The 19,741-nt window shown below is 44.1% G+C and overlaps 1 protein-coding gene across 3 annotated transcripts in view; it reads left to right on the top strand.

Annotated features, from left to right (window-relative positions):
* Positions 1-19,741, top strand: part of FBXL20 (F-box and leucine rich repeat protein 20) — a 154,704-nt gene that overhangs the window by 125,251 nt on the left and 9,712 nt on the right. For all 3 annotated transcript variants that reach the window (XM_025363658.1, XM_025363657.1, XM_025363660.1), the window contains 5 exons: positions 1,552-1,678; positions 3,219-3,293; positions 11,278-11,408; positions 16,209-16,269; positions 18,534-18,578. In XM_025363658.1, coding sequence (XP_025219443.1) covers positions 1,552-1,678; positions 3,219-3,293; positions 11,278-11,408; positions 16,209-16,269; positions 18,534-18,578 — 439 coding nt within the window. The remainder of the gene's footprint in view (positions 1-1,551; positions 1,679-3,218; positions 3,294-11,277; positions 11,409-16,208; positions 16,270-18,533; positions 18,579-19,741) is intronic.

Raw genomic sequence — 19,741 nt, 5'->3', positions numbered from 1 at the left:
AGTCAACTGTTACTGTGGAATAAATGCTGTGATAGGAATGAGTACGTCAGTTTTGGGAAAGCATAGAGGTATGGAGCTAATCTTAGACTAAGAGAGGTTCAGACAGGCTTCCTAAAGTCACCTTCCTGAAGTTAAACTATTAATATTGGAGAATGAACTTGAACTGGGATATCATGGCTTTATCTTCTGGGTCTTTTCGGCAGGCAGGAATATTTCGAACAATTTATGGAGTGTTTTCTGAAGAATATTATAGAAAACTTGGAATTCATCCATAATCCAAATACGAAGCTAAACTGTTAAGAGTAGATGGAATCAACGATGAAACTAGTAGTTTGAAGGCAGAGATTGGACATAAGATATCCTAAATTCAGCCTACAAAAGCAGTACTCTAGAAACATCTCTTTTTTTTTTTTTTTTTGAGACGGTGTCTCGCTCTGTTGCCCAGGCTGGAGTGCACTGGCGCGATTTTGGCTCACTGCAAACTCCATGTCCCGGGTTCTCGCCATTCTCCTCCTCAGCCTCCCAAGTAGCTGGGACTACAGGCGCCCACCACCACGCCCGGCTAATTTTATTTTTTCGTATTTTTAGTAGAGACGGGGTTTCACCATGTTAGCCAGGATGGTCTCGATCTCCTGACCTCGTGATTCGCCCACCTTGGCCTCCCAAAGTGCTGGGATTACAAGCGTGAGCCACTGCGCCCGGCCTAGAAACATCTCAAGGAAATACACAGGGCCTTTGTAATTTTTTAAAATAAAAGTTTAAAAGCCTTCATTACTACTTTGGTACTGTGAGTTGAATATCCCAATTTCAAAAATCCAAAATGCAGCTGGGTGCTACTTGAGGGACTGAGGTGGGAGGATCACTTGAGCCATGGAGGTCACAGATGTAGTGACCCCTGATGGCGCCACTGCACTCCAGCCTGGGTGACAGTGAGACCCTGTCTTAAAAAAAAAAAAAAAAAGAAAATCTGAAGTGCCTCAAAATCCCAAACTTTTTGAGTATCGATGTGACCCTCAAAAGAAATGGTCATTGGGGCACTTCAGGTTTTCAGATATGGGATATTCAACTATGTGAGTATAATGCAAATACTGCAAAATTAGACATCTGAAACACTTCTGGTACCAAGCATTTAAGATAAGGGATACTCAACCAGTAATAGCATTGCTCGATGGAGAATCTGGTTTTGAATCTGAGCTCTTTATTAATTACTCTGTAAGCTAGAATAAATAACTTAATTTCCATTTTCTGTCTAGAGAGCTTTGAGATATGTGATAAGTACAAAAGGAATATAAATCTGAAAAACATTATAATGCTTTGTGTTTGTTGGTTAAGCTGGATTTTAGATGATCCTGCTAATGATATAGTCCCATGTGAATACCACATTGATAAATCAGCTTTTTTTCTAAATATACCTTAGGTAAATATATTTTTTCTTGTGGGAAAAAAATGGGAATGTTTCCATTCCTTTACTAAACAGCCAGTAAATTGAGACGTTGGTGTTTTTGGAATTGGATTTAGTGATATGTTTCTCTTATTTTGTTTTATCCTTAGTGAGGGATGTCCACTGTTGGAGCAGTTGAACATTTCCTGGTGTGACCAAGTAACCAAGGATGGCATTCAAGCACTAGTGAGGGGCTGTGGGGGTCTCAAGGCCTTATTCTTAAAAGGCTGCACACAGGTAATACTCCATGTAGGGCTCGTGAAATTCAGAAGAATCATGAACGAATCATGAGTTCTTTATAGGCAGCCCCAAAATGTTTGTCTGGAGGGAAAGGTTAGTTGTGTGTATTATTGACCAAAGACAAATGCTTACCAAAGATTAAAGTGTTTTCCTTAGGACAAAAGAATGAGAAGAATTTTTTTTTTTTTTTTTTTTTGAGACGGAGTCTTGCTCTGTTGCCCAGGCTGGAGTGCAGTGGCGCAATCTCGGCTCACTGCAAGCTCCGCCTCCCGGGTTCACGCCATTCTCCTGCCTCAGCCTCCCGAGTAGCTGGGACTACAGGCGCCCGCTGCTGCGCCCGGCTAATTTTTTCTATTTTTAGTAGAGACGGGGTTTCACCATGGTCTCGATCTCCTGACCTTGTGATCCACCCGCCTCGGCCTCCCAAAGTGCTGGGATTACAGGCGTGAGCCACCGCGCCCGGCCAAGAATGAGAAGAATTAACATCCAACCAAAAATAGACTTGAGGAGGAGGGAGATAAGGTGGAAAGATAAGATTATATTAAAGATACACCATGGTCAAGAAGAGTTTCGTGCAGTTTAATTTGTGCTGAGAAGAAAACTTGGCGTGTTGTCACTGCCTGATACTTTGAACTAGATAGGCAAAGAAGGCAATTTCCACTTGTTTTTTAACCACCAGTGTTTCTTAAATATGCCAAGTGTACAGCAGCCTGCATTTTATAATATTGATGCTTATTTCCTGCCAGTCACATTACAAATCCAACATATTTTGTCATTAAAAATTTTACTATCTCAGTGTTTTATAGTGAAAAAAAGAATTGATTAGTTAGCCTCCGGAAAGAAATGAGTGGATTTAAATTGTGACTGACAAACTAAGGCTAGGCTCTACTTTATTTTCCTAATTAGGATTCCATTAAAAATGCCCTGATTCTTTTATCATGATGAGAGGGGTTCCATTGTTTGAAAGAGAATTTCAGATGTATGACTGCCTTAAAACAACAACTTGAGCTTCTGGTTATTTATGGAATCCTGAAAAATACTGATTGGAATATATCATTATTATCAGTTACTTACCATCTGTTCTCAGCACTGTAAGCATGACACCTATCTTCCAGTGGGAGATGGACACTGGATTCCTTTCTTGGCTGTTTTTCCTCAAAGTTTGTTTATGAAAAACTTTATAAGGGGTGTGTAGAAGTTTGAAAATTATTTTCGTTTCATGGGCCCTCAGCAAAATGCTGCCAGGTATATTTAATTTATCAGAAGTAAAACCCATAAAAACTAGGCAGTGTTAACTTCATCTTTGTTCTTGATGTAATGATAATGTGAATTTGAATGTGGTCAAAGCTGATTTTAAATCCTGAGAATCATAATAATATGAATTATACTGTTACGTGATCATAGCTTATTTTCTGGTTCATTGTTCCTTCAAAACTTGGTTGGCTGTGTTAGAATGTATGAATGAATGTGTACATTCTTAAATCTTTCTCCTTTGAAACAATGTCAGTAATCATTTTTTTCTTACTTTTTAATCTAGCTAGAAGATGAAGCTCTCAAGTACATAGGTGCACATTGCCCTGAACTGGTGACTTTGAACTTGCAGACTTGCTTGGTAAACATCCCTTCTCACAATTCTTCTGTTTTAGTAATTCATTTCATTAAAACTATTTTAAGAGCTTCAGTCATCAAGACCAGTATTGTTTTTCTACCACAACCCTAGTGACAAAGTAAACACACAGATGACTCTTGACATGCTTAACAATACTCATTCCTAGGGGCCTTGACATAGATAAGATAGGAGGTAGCTAGCTTATACAGAATTCCAGATGAGCTAGCTGTAGCTCCACCCCTTTCTTACATACTTAAAAAAAACTGTCTACTTTTAAAATGTAAATGATTCACAAATTTAGTATTTAAAATTGCAGTCAAGCTGGGCACGGTGGCTCATACCTGTAATCCTAGCACTTTGGGAGGGTGAAGAAGGCAGATTGCTTGAGTCCGGGAGTTTGAGACCAGCCTAGGCAACATGGCAAAACCCCGTCTCTACAAAAGGTATAAAAATTAGCTGGGTTTGGTGGTGTGTGCCTGTAGTCCCAGCTCCTTGGGAGGCTGAGGTGGGAAGATAATTGAGCTTGGGAGGTTGAGGTGCAATGAGCTGAAATCATGCCACAGCACTCCAGCTCGGGCAACAGAGTGAGACCTTGTCTCAAAAAAATAAATAAGGCCGGGCGCGGTGGCTCAAGCCTGTAATCCCAGCACTTTGGGAGGCCGAGACGGGCGGATCACGCGGTCAGGAGATGGAGACCATCCTGGCTAACCCCGTCTTTACTAAAAAAATACAAAAAAGTAGCTTGGCGGGGTGGTGGGCGCCTGTAGTCCCAGCTACTCGGGAGGCTGAGGCAGGAGAATGGCGTGAACCCGGGAGGCGGAGCTTGCAGTGAGCTGAGATCCGGCCACTGCACTCCAGCCTGGGCGACAGCGAGACTCCGTCTCAAAAAATAAATAAATAAATAAATAAGAAGATTAACAATATATACTCGTCAAATTATTTTCAAGTAGCATCTATATTTTAGTGTTTCGGCTTGTTCAAACTATCAACTTTTTTGTGTCTACCCCAAAACCCCTGAATTTTACTCAGATAATTTGCTGAAACTATTCAGGCACCTAGAATGTTAACAGTACATCTTTATTTTATTTTATTTTATTTTATTTTTTTTGAGGCAAAGTCTTACTCTGTCACCCAGGCTCGAGTGCAGTGATGAGATCTGCACTCACTGCAGCCAACCTCTACCTCCTAGGCTCAAGCGATTCTCCTGCCTCAGCGTCCTTCATAGCTGGGATTACACGCCACACCCAGCTTTTTTTTTTTTTTTTTTTTTTGAGACAGAGTCTCACTCTGTCACCCAGGCTAGAGTGCAATGGTGACACTGCACTAAGCTCATTGCAACCTCTGCTAGCTCTGCTCGTTGCAACCTCTGCTGCCTGGGTTCAAGCAATTCTCCTACCTTTGCCTCCTGAGTATCTAGGATTACAAGTGTGTGTCACTACGCCCGGCTAATTTTTTTTTTTTTTTTTTTTTTTTGAGACGGAGTCTCGCACTGTTGCTGGGGCTGGAGTGCAGAGGCGCCATCTTGGCTCACTGCAACTTCCGCCTCCCAGGTTCAAGCGATTCTCCTTGCTCAGCCTCCCAAGTAGCTGGGATTATAAGCGCCCATCACCACGCCCGGCTGATTTTTTTTGGTTTTTTTGTTTGTTTGTTTTTTGTTTTTGAGATGGAGTCTCGCTCGTCGCCCAGGCTGGAGTGCAGTGGCGCGATCTCGGCTCACTGCAAGCTCTGCCTCCCGGGTTCACGCCATTCTCCTGCCTCAGCCTCCTGAGTAGCTGGGACTACAGGCGCCCGCCACCGCGCCCGGCTAATTTTTTTTTTTTTTGTATTTTTAGTAGAGACGGGGTTTCGCCGTGGTCTCGATCTCCTGACCTTGTGATCCGCCCGCCTCGGCCTCCCAAAGTGCTGGGATTACAGGCGTGAGCCACCGCACCCGGCTTTTTTTGTATTTTTAGTAGAGATGGGGTTTCACTATGTTGGCCAGGCTGGTAATTTTTGTATTTTTAGTAGAGATGGGGTTTTGCCATGTTGACCAGGCTGGTCTTGAACTCCTGACCTCAGGTGATCTGCCTGCCTCAGCCTCCCAGAGTGCTGGGATTACAGGTGTAAGCCACGGCCCTGGCCATATTTTTGAGACAGAGTCCTGCTCTGTTACGCAGGCTGGAGATTTTTGCTCACCTTCACCTCCCAGGCTCAAGTGATTGTCCCACCTCAGCCTCCCTAGTAGTTGGAACTACAGACATGCACCACCACACTCAGCTGATTTTTGTATTTTTTTGTAGAAATGGGGTTTCGCCATGTTAGCCAGGTTGGTCTCGAATTCCTGGGCTCAAGTAATCCACCTGGCTTAGCCTCCCAAAGTGCTGAGAATACAGGCGTGAGCCACATGCCTGACCAACAGTACACCTTTAGCATTTTTCTCTTGCCTTAAAAATTACAAATATATTTGCCTTGGAGTGAGAGTTGCTCATGACAAAGAAAAAAGTGATGAGTTCCTTCTTTTTTTTTTTTTTTTTTTTGGTGAAGTCTCACTCTGTCACTTAGGCTGGGATCATAGCTCACAGCAACCTCCAGCTACAGGGCTCAAGCAATCCTCCCACTTCAGCGTTCTGAATAGCTTGGTTTACAGGTGTGTGCCATCACACCTGGCTAAGTTTTTAATTTTTTGTGGAGATAGGGTCTCCCTATGTTGCCAGGCTGGTCTCAAACGTCTGGGCTCAAGCAGTCCGCCTGCCTCAGCCTCGCAAAGTGCTCTTTCTTACAATTCTGATTACTATAGTTGCTGACTAAGAATTTGCCTAATTTCATTTTATTTATTTATTTATTTATTTAGAGACGGAGTCTCGCTCTGTTGCCCAGGCTGGAGTGGAGTTCACTGCAACCTCCAGGAGGTTCAAGCAATTCTCCTGCCCCACCTTCCCAAGTAGCTGGGATTACAGGGCGTGCCTCCATGCCTGTCTAATTTTAGTAGAGATGGAGTTTTGCCATGTTGGCCAGGCTGCTCTAGAACTCCTGACCTCAAGTGATCTGCTGGCTTTGGCCTCCCAAAGTGCTGGGATTACAGGTGTGAGCCACTGCACCCAGCCATGATTTCATATTTAAGACTGGAATGTGGCCAGGCACAGTGGCTCACGCCTGTAATCCCAACACTTTGGGAGGCCGAGACGGTGGATCGTTTGAGGTCAGGAGATCAAGACCAGCCTGGCCAACATGGTGAAACCCCATCTCCACTAAAAGTACAAAAATTACCCGGGCGTAGTGGTGTGTGCCCGTAATCCCAGCTACTTGGGAGGCTGAGGCAGGAGAATCGCTTGAACCCAGGAGGTGGAGGTTGCAGTGAGCCGAGATCGCACCATTGTACTCCAGCCTGGGTGACAGAGTCAGACTCCATCTCAAAAAAAAAAAAGGACTGAAATGTTTAGTCTTGAGAGATCAGCCACAATTATTGTAAACATGAAATCATCTTACAATGCCAAAGAAAAACTATTCCTGGAGAGCTTCGTGTGTGTGTGTGTGTGTGTGTGTATACGCACACATGTGTGCATGCGTGCGCCTGTAATCCTGGCACTTTGGGAGGCTGAGGTGGGTGAATCACCTGAGGTCAGCAGTTCGAGACCGACCTGGCCAACTTGGTACAACCCCATCTCTACTAAAGATACAAAAATCATCCAAGTATGGTGGTGTGCGCCTGTAATCCCAGCTATTCAGGAGTCTGAGGCAGGAGACTCACTTGAACCTGGGAGGTGGAGGTTGCAGTGAGCCAAGATCACGCCACTGCATTCCAGCCTGGGCAGCAGAGTGAGACTCTGTCTCAAAAAAAAAAAAAAAAAATGCTGGGCGCAGTGGCTCACACCTGTAATCCCAGCACTCTGGGAGGCCAAGGCGGGTGGATCACAAGGTCAGGAGATCGAGACCATCCTGGCTAACATGGTGAAACCCCGTCTCCACTAAAAAATACAAAAAGTTAGCCGGGCGTGGTGGCGGGCGCCTGTAGTCCCAGCTAATCGGGAGGCTGAGGTAGGAGAATGGCATGAACCCGGGAGGCGGAACTTGCAGTGAGCCAAGATCACGCCACTGCACTCCAGCCTGGGCAACAGAGCGAGACTCCATCTCAAACAAAAACAAAAAACAAGTGTGAGTGTGTGTGTATGTATAAGTACACACATACATGTACACATATATTTATGCACTATATACATATACATTACATACACACACATACAGACATAAATATGTACATAACATTTGCAGGTTTAATTTGGTGTTTCTTCATCCTTCCAGCAGGCAGGAATCACAGTGAACTTAAAGAACCAATTCCGGCCGGGCGCGGTGGCTCAAGCCTGTAATCCCAGCACTTCGGGAGGCCGAGATGGGCAGATCATGAGGTCAGGAGATCGAGACCATCCTAGTTAACACGGTGAAACCCCGTCTCTACTAAAAATACAAAAAAATTTGCTGGGCGTGGTGGCAGGCACCTGTAGTCCCAGCTACTCGGGAGGCTGAGGCAGGAGAATGGCGTGAATCCGGGAGGCAGAGCTTGCAGAGAGCCAAGATCGTGCCACTGTACTCCAGCCTGGGTGACAGAGTGAGACTCTGTCTCAAAAAAAAAAAAAAACAATTCTATCTTATGTGTATTTTATTGTTTTCCTTCACCCAAATCTTAGTACAGGAGTCATTTCTTTCCTACAGGGTGATAAAATGATTCTCAGCATTCATGAGATTTCATGCTCTGCCCAAAACTGTTGAGGTAATTACAGCACATTTTTGATTCTTTGATTTTCTTGATAGATTTGAAAAACAGAAGTTTAGTAAATTTTATTTTATTTATTTTTTTTTTTTTTGAGACGGAGTTTTGCTCTTGTTGCCCAAGCTGGAGTACAATGACATGATCTTGGCTCACTGCAACCTCTGCCTCCCGGGTTCAAGTGATTCTCCTGCCTCAGCCTCCCTAGTAGCTGGGATTACAGGCACATGCCACCATGTCTGGCTAATTTTTTGTATCTTTAGTAGAAACGGGGTTTCACCATGTTAGGCTGGTCTCAAACTCCTGACCTCAAGTAATTTGCCCACCTCAGCCTCCCAAAGTGCTTAGATTACAGATGCGAGCCACTGTGCCTGGCCTACAATTTTTTAAAGTATTGACAGTATGACTTAACTCATCTTTCTTCCTCAGTACTGTCTTATACAAAGGAAAGGGCAGCACAGCCCTACAGTACTTTTCTAATATTATGTGGCACAAATATCTTTGGCCTGCTAAATTCGCATGTTTATTGATTCTTACTTCCCTCTTCATATCTCGGCTATCGTAGTCTAAAGACAGTACATCATGTTTGTATATCACTTTTTTAGCTGCCTCCACGTGTGTTAATATCTCATTACTTGATCCTCATTAGTATCTGCCTTAGCATCCAATTTTTTAATCTATATTTGTGTCGGTTGCATGATATTGAAAACATGATTTAAGCAGTGGATATTAAAAGTTGTGGAATTTTGTTTTTTCAGTTATCCTTGTAATTTATGGACATGACTATTAAACAGAGATGAGAAGAGAGCTATTATTTTTAGGCCTACACAAAATTAGTGAATCTGGAGGACAAATTGAAGTGCTGATAGTATCCACCGTATTAAGATGTTTATATGTAACTTTTCTTTTTTTTTTTTTTCTTTCTTTCTTTCTTTCCTTTTTTTTTTTAAAGGGAGTTGCAGGTGGTCTCATTATGTTGCCCAGACTGGCCTTGAACTCCTGGGCTAAAGTGGTCATCTCAATTCAACCTCCTGAGTAGCTGGGACTGTAGGCATGTGTGCTTGTATTATTTTTAAAAATATAACATCTTTGATGTGAGGTGGCTTATTGTGCAACAAATTACTCAGTTGGTTAGAAAACAACCAGATATTATTTATGAAATATTTGTACCAGGGTGGCTCATGCCTGTAATCCCAGCACTTTGGGAGGCTGAGGTGGTCGGATCACAAGGTCAGGAGTTCGAGACCAGCCTGGCTAACATGGTGAAACCCTGTCTCTACTAAAAATACAAAAATTAGCCGGGCGTGGTAGCACTTGCCTATGCCCAGCTACTCAGGAGGCTGAGGCAGGAGAATCGCTTGAACCCTGGAGATGGAGGTTGCAGTTATCCGAAACTGCGCCACTGTACTCCAGCCTGGTGACAGAGCGAGACTCCCTCTCAAAAAATAAAAGAAGAAATATTTGTACTGGTTTAAAGATAGTCCCTCTAAATCATCATGGAAGAAATAAAATAATTTACAAAAATTTTTAAAGTATATATGTAACATCTTTGAATGTATATTTGTTTTCATTTTAAATTAAAGTAAGATAACTTAGAATAATTTTTATTTTAATTTTTAATTGTTATATATATTTATAATTTTTTTTTTAATAGAGGTGGGGCTTCGCCATGTTGCCCAGGCTGTTCTGGAACTTCTGAGCTCAGGTGTAAGCTACCATCCATGCGTGACCAATAACTAACTTTCTTTTTTTTTCTTTCTATTTTCTTTTGTTTTGAGAAGGAGTCTTGCTCTGTCGCCCAGGCTAGAGTGCAATGGCGCAATCTTGGCTCACTGCAACCTTAATCTCCCAGGTTAAAGTGATTCTCCTGCCTCAGCCTCCCAGGTAGCTGGGATTACAGGCATCTGCCACTGCACCTGGCTAATTTTTGTGTTTTTAATAGAGACCGGGTTTCACCATCTTGGCCAGGCTGGTCTCCAACTCCTGACCTCGTGATCCACCCACCTCGGCCTCCCAAAGTGCTGGGATTACAGGCTTGAGCCACCATGCCTGGCCCCAATAACTAACTTCCCTCCCTCCCTCCTTCTTGCTTTCTTTCTTCTCTTCCTTCCCTTCCCTTCCTTTCCTTTCTTCTTTCCTTTCTTTCTTCCTTTCTTTCCTTCCTTTCTTCCTTTCCCTTCCTTTCCCTTCCCTTCCTTTCCCTTCTTTCTCTTCCCCTTCCCCTTCCCTTACCCTTTCCCTTCCTCTTCCCTCTCCCTTCCCCTTCCCCTTTTCTTCCCCTTCCCCTTCCCTTCCCCTTCCCTTTCCGTTGCCTCCCAATGTGCTTGGATTACATGTGTGAGCCACTGCGCCCGGCCTAATAACTTGTAAAAAGTACAAAATTGTGTCTGAGTTAGATACAACTCTTTTATTTCCATAAATTAGGATGTTCTTTATATTATAAAACTAAAATACAGAAGTAAATGGATGCTGTGACTGATACAAGATTGCAACTGTCATCCAGTTTAATTTTTTTCACTAACTTATCGGTGTCAATTTGAACTTTTAGATATATTTATACTACTAAAATACTTATATCCTTATCTTTTTTCTAGGTTTTAAAATTGTTTAATTGAGGCCAGGCACAGTGGCTCAAGCCTGTAATTCAAGTACTTTGGGAGGCTGAGGTGGGCGGATCACTTGAGGCCAGGAGTTCGAGACCAGCCTGGCCAACATGGCAAAACCCCGTCTCTACTAAAAATACAAAAAAAATTGCTGGACATGGTGGCGTGCACTTGTAGTCCCAGCTCCTCGGGAGGCTGAGGTATGAGAATCGCTTGAACCTGGGAGGTGGAGGTTGCAGTGAGCCAAGATTGCGCCACTGCACTCCAGCCTGGGTGATAGAGTGAGACTCTATCTCCAAATAATAAATAAATAAATAAATAAAATTATTTAATTGAACCTAAACTATGATGTACCCCATGCTGATCCCAGTTCCATTAGAATTCCATTTTAGCTTTTAACAGAATTATATTATAGCTTCTTCCCTTTGCACCAAAGGTGAGCATAGATCCTCTTGCAGACTAAATCAGGAACTGGAAGGAAGAAACAACGTGTGTTCATTTTCTTTTAGGTCTGCTATCTGATGAATGTGTTGAGCATGTCTTGATTTCCTTTTTGGTGATTATTTTCACAGAGCTGTCATTTTTCTTCTTTTGTTTTGCTAAGATACTAATATCTATGAATTTTTTTGCTCTTGTTTTTTAGCAAATCACAGATGAAGGTCTCATTACTATATGCAGAGGGTGCCATAAGTTACAATCCCTTTGTGCCTCTGGCTGCTCCAACATCACAGATGCCATCCTGAATGCTCTAGGTCAGAACTGCCCACGGCTTAGGTAAACATTTCTTGTTTAGCTCAAAAAAATCTTAGAACAAAAGTTTCCTTCACCCATATTTCTTCCTTGGAACTTTGGAATTTTAAGGTAGACACTGCAGACGCTTTGAAATGTTAAGGTAGTTAAGCACCTTTTAGATGCCCACCTACTTGCTTTTTGTACCTCATTTGATTTCATGTAATTGGCGTGAACCAAGGGGTGACAATCCCCAAATTCCACTACTTGCTATCCATACTAGAAAAAAAATCAACATTTTATTACTTGAGATAGGAAAGTATTCTTTCTTACTAGTGCTTTTATATAATTCTTTTCTCAAAGTAGTTTTTAAAGGTCCACACTGAGGTCATTTATGTCATAGTAATGATACCAGGTACATAGCAGGGGGTACTATGTTTAAAAATAAAAAACACTGTTATAGGAGTACCTCTTTTGTACTGATGGGCTTTTAAAACAGCCTTATTTCTCTCTGGCTCCTCAGTTTGAAGAATGCTGTGTTTTTTACTTTTTGTAGAGACGGGATCAGGCTGTGTTGCTCAGGGTGACCTCAAACTCTTGACTTCCAGGGATTCTCCCGCCTCAGCTTCCCAAAGTGTTGAGATTACAGGCAAGAGCCACTGTGCCCAGCCTGTTACTGTCTTTTGAGGCAGTATTGGGTAGGCCTGCCTCAATCTCCTGGGTTCAAGTGATCCTGTCACCTCAGCCTCAGGAGTAGCTGGGACTAAAGACATATGCTACCACACCTCGCTACACTTTTTGTTCTCTAAAATAAACTTACGTAGTACTTGTAAATTAGGTGTTGCTTTAGGTGCTTTACAAATACTAATTCAGGGCCAGGTGCTGTGGCGCACACCTGTAATCCCAGCATTTAGGGAGGCCGAGGCTAAAAGATCGCTTGAGCCCAGGAGTTTGAAACCAGCATGGGCAACATGGCGGAACCCTGTCTCTACAAAAAATAAAAAATTAGCCAGGCATGGTGGTGTGTGCCTTGTAGTCCCAGCTACTCAGGAGGCTAAAGTGAGAGGATCACTTGAGCCCAGGAGGTCAAGGCTGCAGTGAGCTAAGATTATACCGCGGCCCTCTAGCCTGGGCAACAGAGTGAGACTCTTGCTCAATAACATTAATAATTTGTTTAATCGGCCGGGCGCGGTGGCTCAAGCCTGTAATCCCAGCACTTTGGGAGGCCGAGACGGGCGGATCACGAGGTCAGGAGATCGAGACCACCCTGGTGAACACGGTGAAACCCCGTCTCTACTAAAAAATACAAAAAAACTAGCCGGGCGAGGTGGCGGGCGCCTGTAGTCCCAGCTACTCCGGAGGCTGAGGCAGGAGAATGGCGGGAACCCGGGAGGCGGAGCTTGCAGTGAGCTGAGATCCGGCCACAGCACTCCAGCCTGGGTGACAGAGCAAGACTCCGTCTCAAAAAAAAAAAAAAAAATAAAATAAAATAAAATAAAATAAAATAATTTGTTTAATCTTCATAGCACCATATAAGCACTATTATCACTTGTCTTAGCTACTATGGAGGGTGGAGAGAGCTTTTTTCTTTAACCCTGGCTGGAGTGCAGTGGCGCAATCTGGGGTCACTGCACTCTCCATCACCTGGGTTCAAGCAATTAGCCTGCCTCAGCCTCCCTAGTAGCTGGGACTACAGGCAAGCGCCACCACACCCAGCTAATTTTTGTATTTTTAGTAGACAACATGGCTTTCACCATGTTGGCCAGGATGGTCTCCTGACCTTATGATCTGACCCCCTCAGCCTCCCAAAGTGCTGGGATTACAGGCGTGAGCCACCACACCCAGCCTTGTTATCGCCATTTTATAGATGAGAAAACTGAAGCACAAAGAGACAAAGTAACCTGCTCAAGGTCTCAGCTAGTTAGTGTAGGAACAAGTATTCAACCCAGGAGCTCTGGCTCCTGAGCCTATGAAGCCACTTTTCTTACGTATAAAAATCATTGTAGGCCAGGCGCAGTGGCTCAAGCCTGTAATCTCAGCACTTTGGGAGGCCGAGACGGGCGGATCATGAGGTCAGAAGATCGAGACCATCCTGGCGAACATGGTGAAACCCCGTCTCTACTAAAAAAATACAAAAAACTAGCCGGGCGAGGTGGCGGGTGCCTGTAGTCCCAGCTACTCGGGAGGCTGAGGCAGGAGAATGGTGTAAACCCAGGAGGCAGAGCTTGCAGTGAGCTGAGATCCGGCCACTGCACTCCAGCCTGGGCAACAGAGCAAGACTCCGTCTCGGGGAAAAAAAAAAAAATTGTAAAGCTATAAAACTTTCAGAAATTTTTTTCTGATGATTACCTGGCCTAACCATAATTGTTGAAAGAACTTTTGTGGCCAGGCGCAGTGGCTCCCGCCTGTAATCCCAGCACTTTGGGAAGCTGAGGTGGGTGGATCACCAGGAGTTTGAGACCAGCCTGGCCAACATGGTGAAACCTCGTCTCTACTAAAAATACAAAAATTACAGGTGTGGTGGCCCACTCCTGTAATCTCAGCTACTCGGGAGGTTGAGACAGGAGAACTGCCTGAACCCGGGTGGCGGAGGTTGCAGTGAGCTGAGATTGCACCACTGCACTCCCAGCCTGGGTGGCAGAGTGAGAGAGACTCTGTCTTCAAAAAAAAAAAAAAAAACAAACTTTTGCCTACAATATCAAAATTTCTTAAGAGAACATAGACCTGTTGGTCAAAATTAGTAATATCAAAAGCCTAGAGTATTCCTCAGGAGCTAGGGAGGTAATCAGACCTCTCTGAAAATCTTACACATTATCCTTTTCGACTTTAGAGAGAGGAGTCTTCAGCTCCAATTCCTGTACGGTTCATTACATTGTTAGAATGGAAAAGCTCTCAACCGTGAAAATCAAAAGTTATGTTCCAGTCAGATCATGTTTTCCCATTAGGTAGCATTCATTTCTTTCTTTCTTTCTTTCTTTTGAGACAGAGTTTGGCTCTGTTGCCCAGGCTGGAGTGCAGTGGCATGATCTTGGCTCACTGTAACCTCCTCCTCCCAGGTTCAAGCAATTTCCATGCCTCAGACTCCAGAGTAGCCAGGATTACAGGCATGCACTATCATGCCTGGCTAATTTTTTGGGTATTTTTGGTAGAGATTGGGTTTTGCTGTGTTGGCCAGGGTGGGCTTAAACTCCTGGCCTCAGATGATCTGCCCTCCCAAAGTTCTGGGATTACAGGCATGAGTCACCACACCTGGCCATCTCTTGGAATTAAAAAAAAATCAAATTTTTTTTTTTTTTTTTTAAACGGAGTCTTGCTCTGTTGCCAGGCTGGAGTGCAGTGGCATGACCTCAGCTCACTGCAAACTCCGCCTTTTGGGTTCAAATGATTGTCCTGCCTCAACCTCTCAAATACCTGGGACTACAGGTGCCCACCACCATACCTGGCTAATTTTTTATATTTTTAGTAGAGACAGGGTTTCACCATGTTGGCGAGGCTGGTCTCGAACTCCTGACCTCAAGTGATCCACCTGCCTCGGCCTCCCAAAGTGCAGGGATTACAGGCGTGAGCCACCATGCCCGGCCAGAAATTTTAAATTTTTTTTATACAGGTGAAGTCTTGGTATGTTGCCCAGGCTGGTCTTGAACTCCTGAGCTCAAGTGATCCTCCTGCCTCAGCCTCCTGAAGTGCTGGGATTATAGGTGTGAGCCACAGCACCCTGCCATCCATTTCTCATTGATTTTCGGTTGATAATTATTTCCTATACTTTAATTTTTTTCAGCTTCAGTAGTAAGAGTTTTATAAACAAACATGTTCATTGTTACCATTATACGAAGGTCACCCAACTTTTCACAGAAGAGAGCTACTTTTGATTCCCCAATCCTGTGGTTGGTATTTAGGTTGGAGTTTAACAGTTGCTTAATAAGAGGTGAATGGCTGCCAGCTCAGCTTCCCTGTCTACTGGGCCTCCCTGGGAGCCTGTAGGAGAAAGCAAGAAGCTTTCACAAGTCTAGAATTTCATATTTGGGACAGACCTGTAATTAAGCAGCCCCTTTGTCACTTTTTTTTTTTTTTTTTTTTTTTGAGTCGGAGTCTTGCTCTGTCACCCAGGCTGGAGTGCAGTGGCAGGATCTTGGCTCACTGCAACCTCCGCCTCCAGGATTCAAGCGATTCTCCTGCCTCTGCCTCCCGAGTAGCTGGGACTACAGGCGGGTGCCTCCACACCTGGCTAATTTTTGTATTTTTAGTAGAGATGGGGTTTCACCATGTTGACCAGGCTGGTCTCGAACTCCTGACCTCAGGTGATCCGCCTGCCTCGGCCTCCCAAAGTGTTAGGATTATAGGCATGAGCCACCATGCCCAGCCTGTCACATTTTTTTAAAGCAATTTAAATCTAAGTGAATCTACTTCTAAAACAGGAAAGAAAATAATTCATTTCAGCAAGTGATTAACTGAAATAGAGTATCTCCATTTCCTTTGTTTTCTAGGAGCAGGCTGCCCTCTGGGGGTAAGGAGTATGCCATGAAGAAGGCTTTTAATGCATTTCATACATTTTGGTATTAACTACAAGCTTCAGTTATATTCTTCTGTGTTCATTGATTGCATCACCCTGAAATGTGATATTTACAGGACCATTTTATGATGACTGCATGAAAATGAATGGCAAGATCTGTATACAGACTTGCTTAGTTGTTAATGTCATTCTGTATTATAAAGTCCTTAGAGAATAGGAGATTGTTTTTGTGTAAATCTTACTGTTTTAATAAACTCAGTTTTCAGGGACTAAGAGCTTGACTTTCACTGTATGTGTGTGTGTGTTGTGTGTGTGTGTGTGTTTTTTTTTAACAGAATATTGGAAGTGGCAAGATGTTCTCAATTAACAGATGTGGGCTTTACCACTCTAGCCAGGGTAAGTATTTTCTTTTGGTTCCGTAGGTTTGTTTCCATAGGTTTTGTTAGGACTTTTTATTTCAGAAGAACAAGCAGCAAGGGAAATGTGAAATGTTAGCAGAATTGGGTGTGTGAGACAGGGTTTCATGCTGTAGCTACAGACCTGCTGATACCAGAAAAAATACAAACTGCTCTAGAAATGCACACATGCATGGGAGAATATTAAACCCCTTCATGATACTTTTAAAAAAAATTTTTTTTAACTTTTTGAGATGGGGTCTCATTCTGTCACCCAGGCTGGGGTGCAGTGACACGATCTCGGCTCACTGCAACCTCCACCTCCCGGGTTCAAGCGTTTCTCCTGCCTCAGCCTCCTGAGTAGCTGGGATTACAAGCACGCACCACCACATCCAGCTAATTTTTGTATTTTTAGTAGAGACAGGGTTTCACCATGTTGGCCAGGCTGGTCTTCAACTCCAGACCTCAAGTGATCCGCTCACCTTGGCCTCCCAAAGTGCTGGGATTACAGACGTGAGCCGCTGCACCCATCCATGAGACTTGATTCTCCACAATTTCATAACATAATACATTAAGCAGGTGCTTCTTGGTACTTCGTGAAAAAACTTATTGGTTATTTGGTATATGACTAGTGAATGAAAGTAATATTGGGGCCGGGCGTGGTGGCTCAAGCCTGTAATCCCAGCACTTTGGGAGGCCGAGACGGGCGGATCATGAGGTCAGGTGATCAAGACCATCCTGGCTAACACGGTGAAACCCCGTCTCTACTAAAAATACAAAAAATGAGCCGGGTGAGGTGGCGGGCGCCTGTAGTCCCAGCTACTCAGGAGGCTGAGGCAGGAGAATGGCATAAACCTGGGAGGCGGAGCTTGCAGTGAGCTGAGATCCAGCCACTGTACTCCAGCCTGGGCGGCAGAGCGAGACTCCGTCTCAAAAAAAAAAAAAAAAAAAAGAAAGAAAGTAATATTGAAAGAAACTACATGTCTGGTTTTAAATGGAAAGGTTTTAGTAGATTTTCTGTATTCTCCTGAATATTTTAATACTTGGATGGGTTTACAAATTACTATATGGTAGTATTTAAAATTATACTGACTTTGACCAGTGTTATGGGACAAGGGGATGGTTGTTTGCTTTTAGGCAGATGGATAGAATACTAATTAGGTGGGGGCCAGCACATGGCATGACTAAAGGAGGACATAGCTTGGGTGCAGTGGCTCACGCCTGTAATCCCAACATTTTGGAAGGTCAAGGCAAGCAGATCGCTTGAGCCCAGTTTGAGCCCAGCCCGGGCAACACAGCGAAATTTCATCTCAATAAGAAATACAAAAGTCTGAGGCCGGGCACGGTGGCTCAAGCCTGTAATCCCAGCACTTTGGGAGGCCGAGACGGGCGGATCACGAGGTCAGGAGATCGAGACCATCCTGGTTAACACGGTGAAACCCCGTCTCTACTAAAAAATACAAAAAACTAGCCGGCCGGGGTGGCGGACGCCTGTAGTCCCAGCTACTCGGGAGGCGGAAGCAGGAGAATGGCCTGAACCCGGGAGGCGGAGCTTGCAGTGAGCTGAGATCCGGCCACTGCACTCCAGCCTGGGTGACAGTGCGAGACTCCGTCTCAAAAAAAAAAAAAAAAAAAAAAGAAATACAAAAGTCTGGGCGCGGTGGCTCACGCCTGTAATCGCAGCACTTTGGGAGGCCAAGGTGGGTGGATCACCTGAGGTCAGGAGTTCGAGACCAGCCCGACCAACGTGGAGAAACCCTGACTTTACTAAAAATACAAAATTAGCCAGGGATGGTGGCGCATGCCTGTAATCCCAGCTACTCGGGAGGCTGAGGCAGGAGAATCGCTTGAATCCGGAAGGCGGAGGTTGTAGTGAGCCGAGATCATGCCATTGCACTCCGGCCTGGGCAATGAGTGAAACTCCGTCTCAAAAAAAAAAAGAAAAAGAAAAAGAAATACAAAAATTAGCCAGATGTGGTGGCACATTCCTATAGTCCCAGCTACTTGGGAGGCTGAGGTGGGAGAATCACCTGAACCCAGGGAGTCAGAACCTGCAGTGAGCCATGATCACACCCACTGCACTCCAGCCTGGGTGACAGAGTGGGACCTTGTCTCAAAAGAAAGAAAAAAAAATTAGCATCACACTAGCTCTGAAACACCAAAGAATTTATCAGTGTATTTAATATTACCTCTTAGTTTTCTGGCCTTAAATGTTTCTCATGTTTTAAATGTTTGTACTGTAATGTTTGGTTTTGTATTTTGTAGAATTGCCATGAACTTGAAAAGATGGACCTGGAAGAGTGTGTTCAGGTAAGATTATAGATTTTAATTCAGAAGTACATTAGACACTTAGGTAATACACAACATCAGAATGTCCAATTCCCTACCCTAATGTAGGATACTGTAGTGCCTGATGGCATTGCAGATTCTCCATTAAATAAGGTATCTTCCAGGCAGAGGTGCTCATGGTACGTGTTACAGAACTGTGGAAATATATGTCATCAGTCAGGTTGCCATTAGAGAGAAAGGAGGCCCAAGCATTCAGGCCATAAAGCTGTTAAAAATATTTCCTTAGACCTGTAGAGTTATGATACTAGGAAATAATTAAAGCCCCATCACATTGATCTATATAACACTGCCTTTTTTTTTTTTTTTGAGACGGAGTCTGGCTCTGTCACCCAGGCTGGAGTGCAGTGGCCGGATCTCAGCTCACTGCAAGCCCCGCCTCCCGGGTTCACGCCATTCTCCTGCCTCAGCCTCCTGAGTAGCTGGGAGTACAGGCGCCCGCCACCTCGCCCGGCTAATTTTTTTTTTTTTTATTTTAGTAGAGACGGGGTTTCACCGTGTTAGCCAGGATGGTCTCAATCTCCTGACCTCGTGATCCGCCCGTCTCGGCCTCCCAAAGTGCTGGGATTACAGGCTTGAGCCACCGCGCCCGGCCAGCACTGCCTTTCTTTAGCTTTGCTGTATCCTAGATCCCTGGCATCATTAGCCCTAGAGACCTAACTCTGCATAGAACTCTGCCTTTAAGCCAAACTGATCTCCTGATGAACAGTTTCTATTTTTTAATTTTTTTTTTTTTTTTTTTTGAGATGAAGTTTCACTCTTGTTGCCCAGGCTGGAGTGCAATGGCACGATCTCAGCTCAGTGCAATCTCCACCTCCCAGATTCAAGCAATTCTCCTGCCTCAGCCTCCCAAGTAGCTGAGATTACAGGCATGTGCCACCATGCCCGGCTAATTTTTTGTATTCTTAGTAGAGGCAGGATTTGACTATGTTGGCCAGACTGGTTTCGAACTCCTGACCTCAGGTGATCCACTTGCCTCGGCCTCCCAGAGTGCTGGGATTACAGGCGTGAGCCACATTAACACAATTTTAAGAACTTTGAGATTATTAATTGACCAAGGAAAAACTTCCAAGATGGGACTCTACAAAAGAAAGAGCAATTAATTTTTTAATGGTAAAAATAAAGGG

This window comes from Theropithecus gelada, chromosome 16 (assembly GCF_003255815.1).
Source record: "Theropithecus gelada isolate Dixy chromosome 16, Tgel_1.0, whole genome shotgun sequence".
Classification (NCBI taxonomy): domain Eukaryota; kingdom Metazoa; phylum Chordata; class Mammalia; order Primates; family Cercopithecidae; genus Theropithecus; species Theropithecus gelada.
Note: the sequence above shows the minus strand (reverse complement) of the source record. Positions and strands in the feature narration are given on the sequence as shown.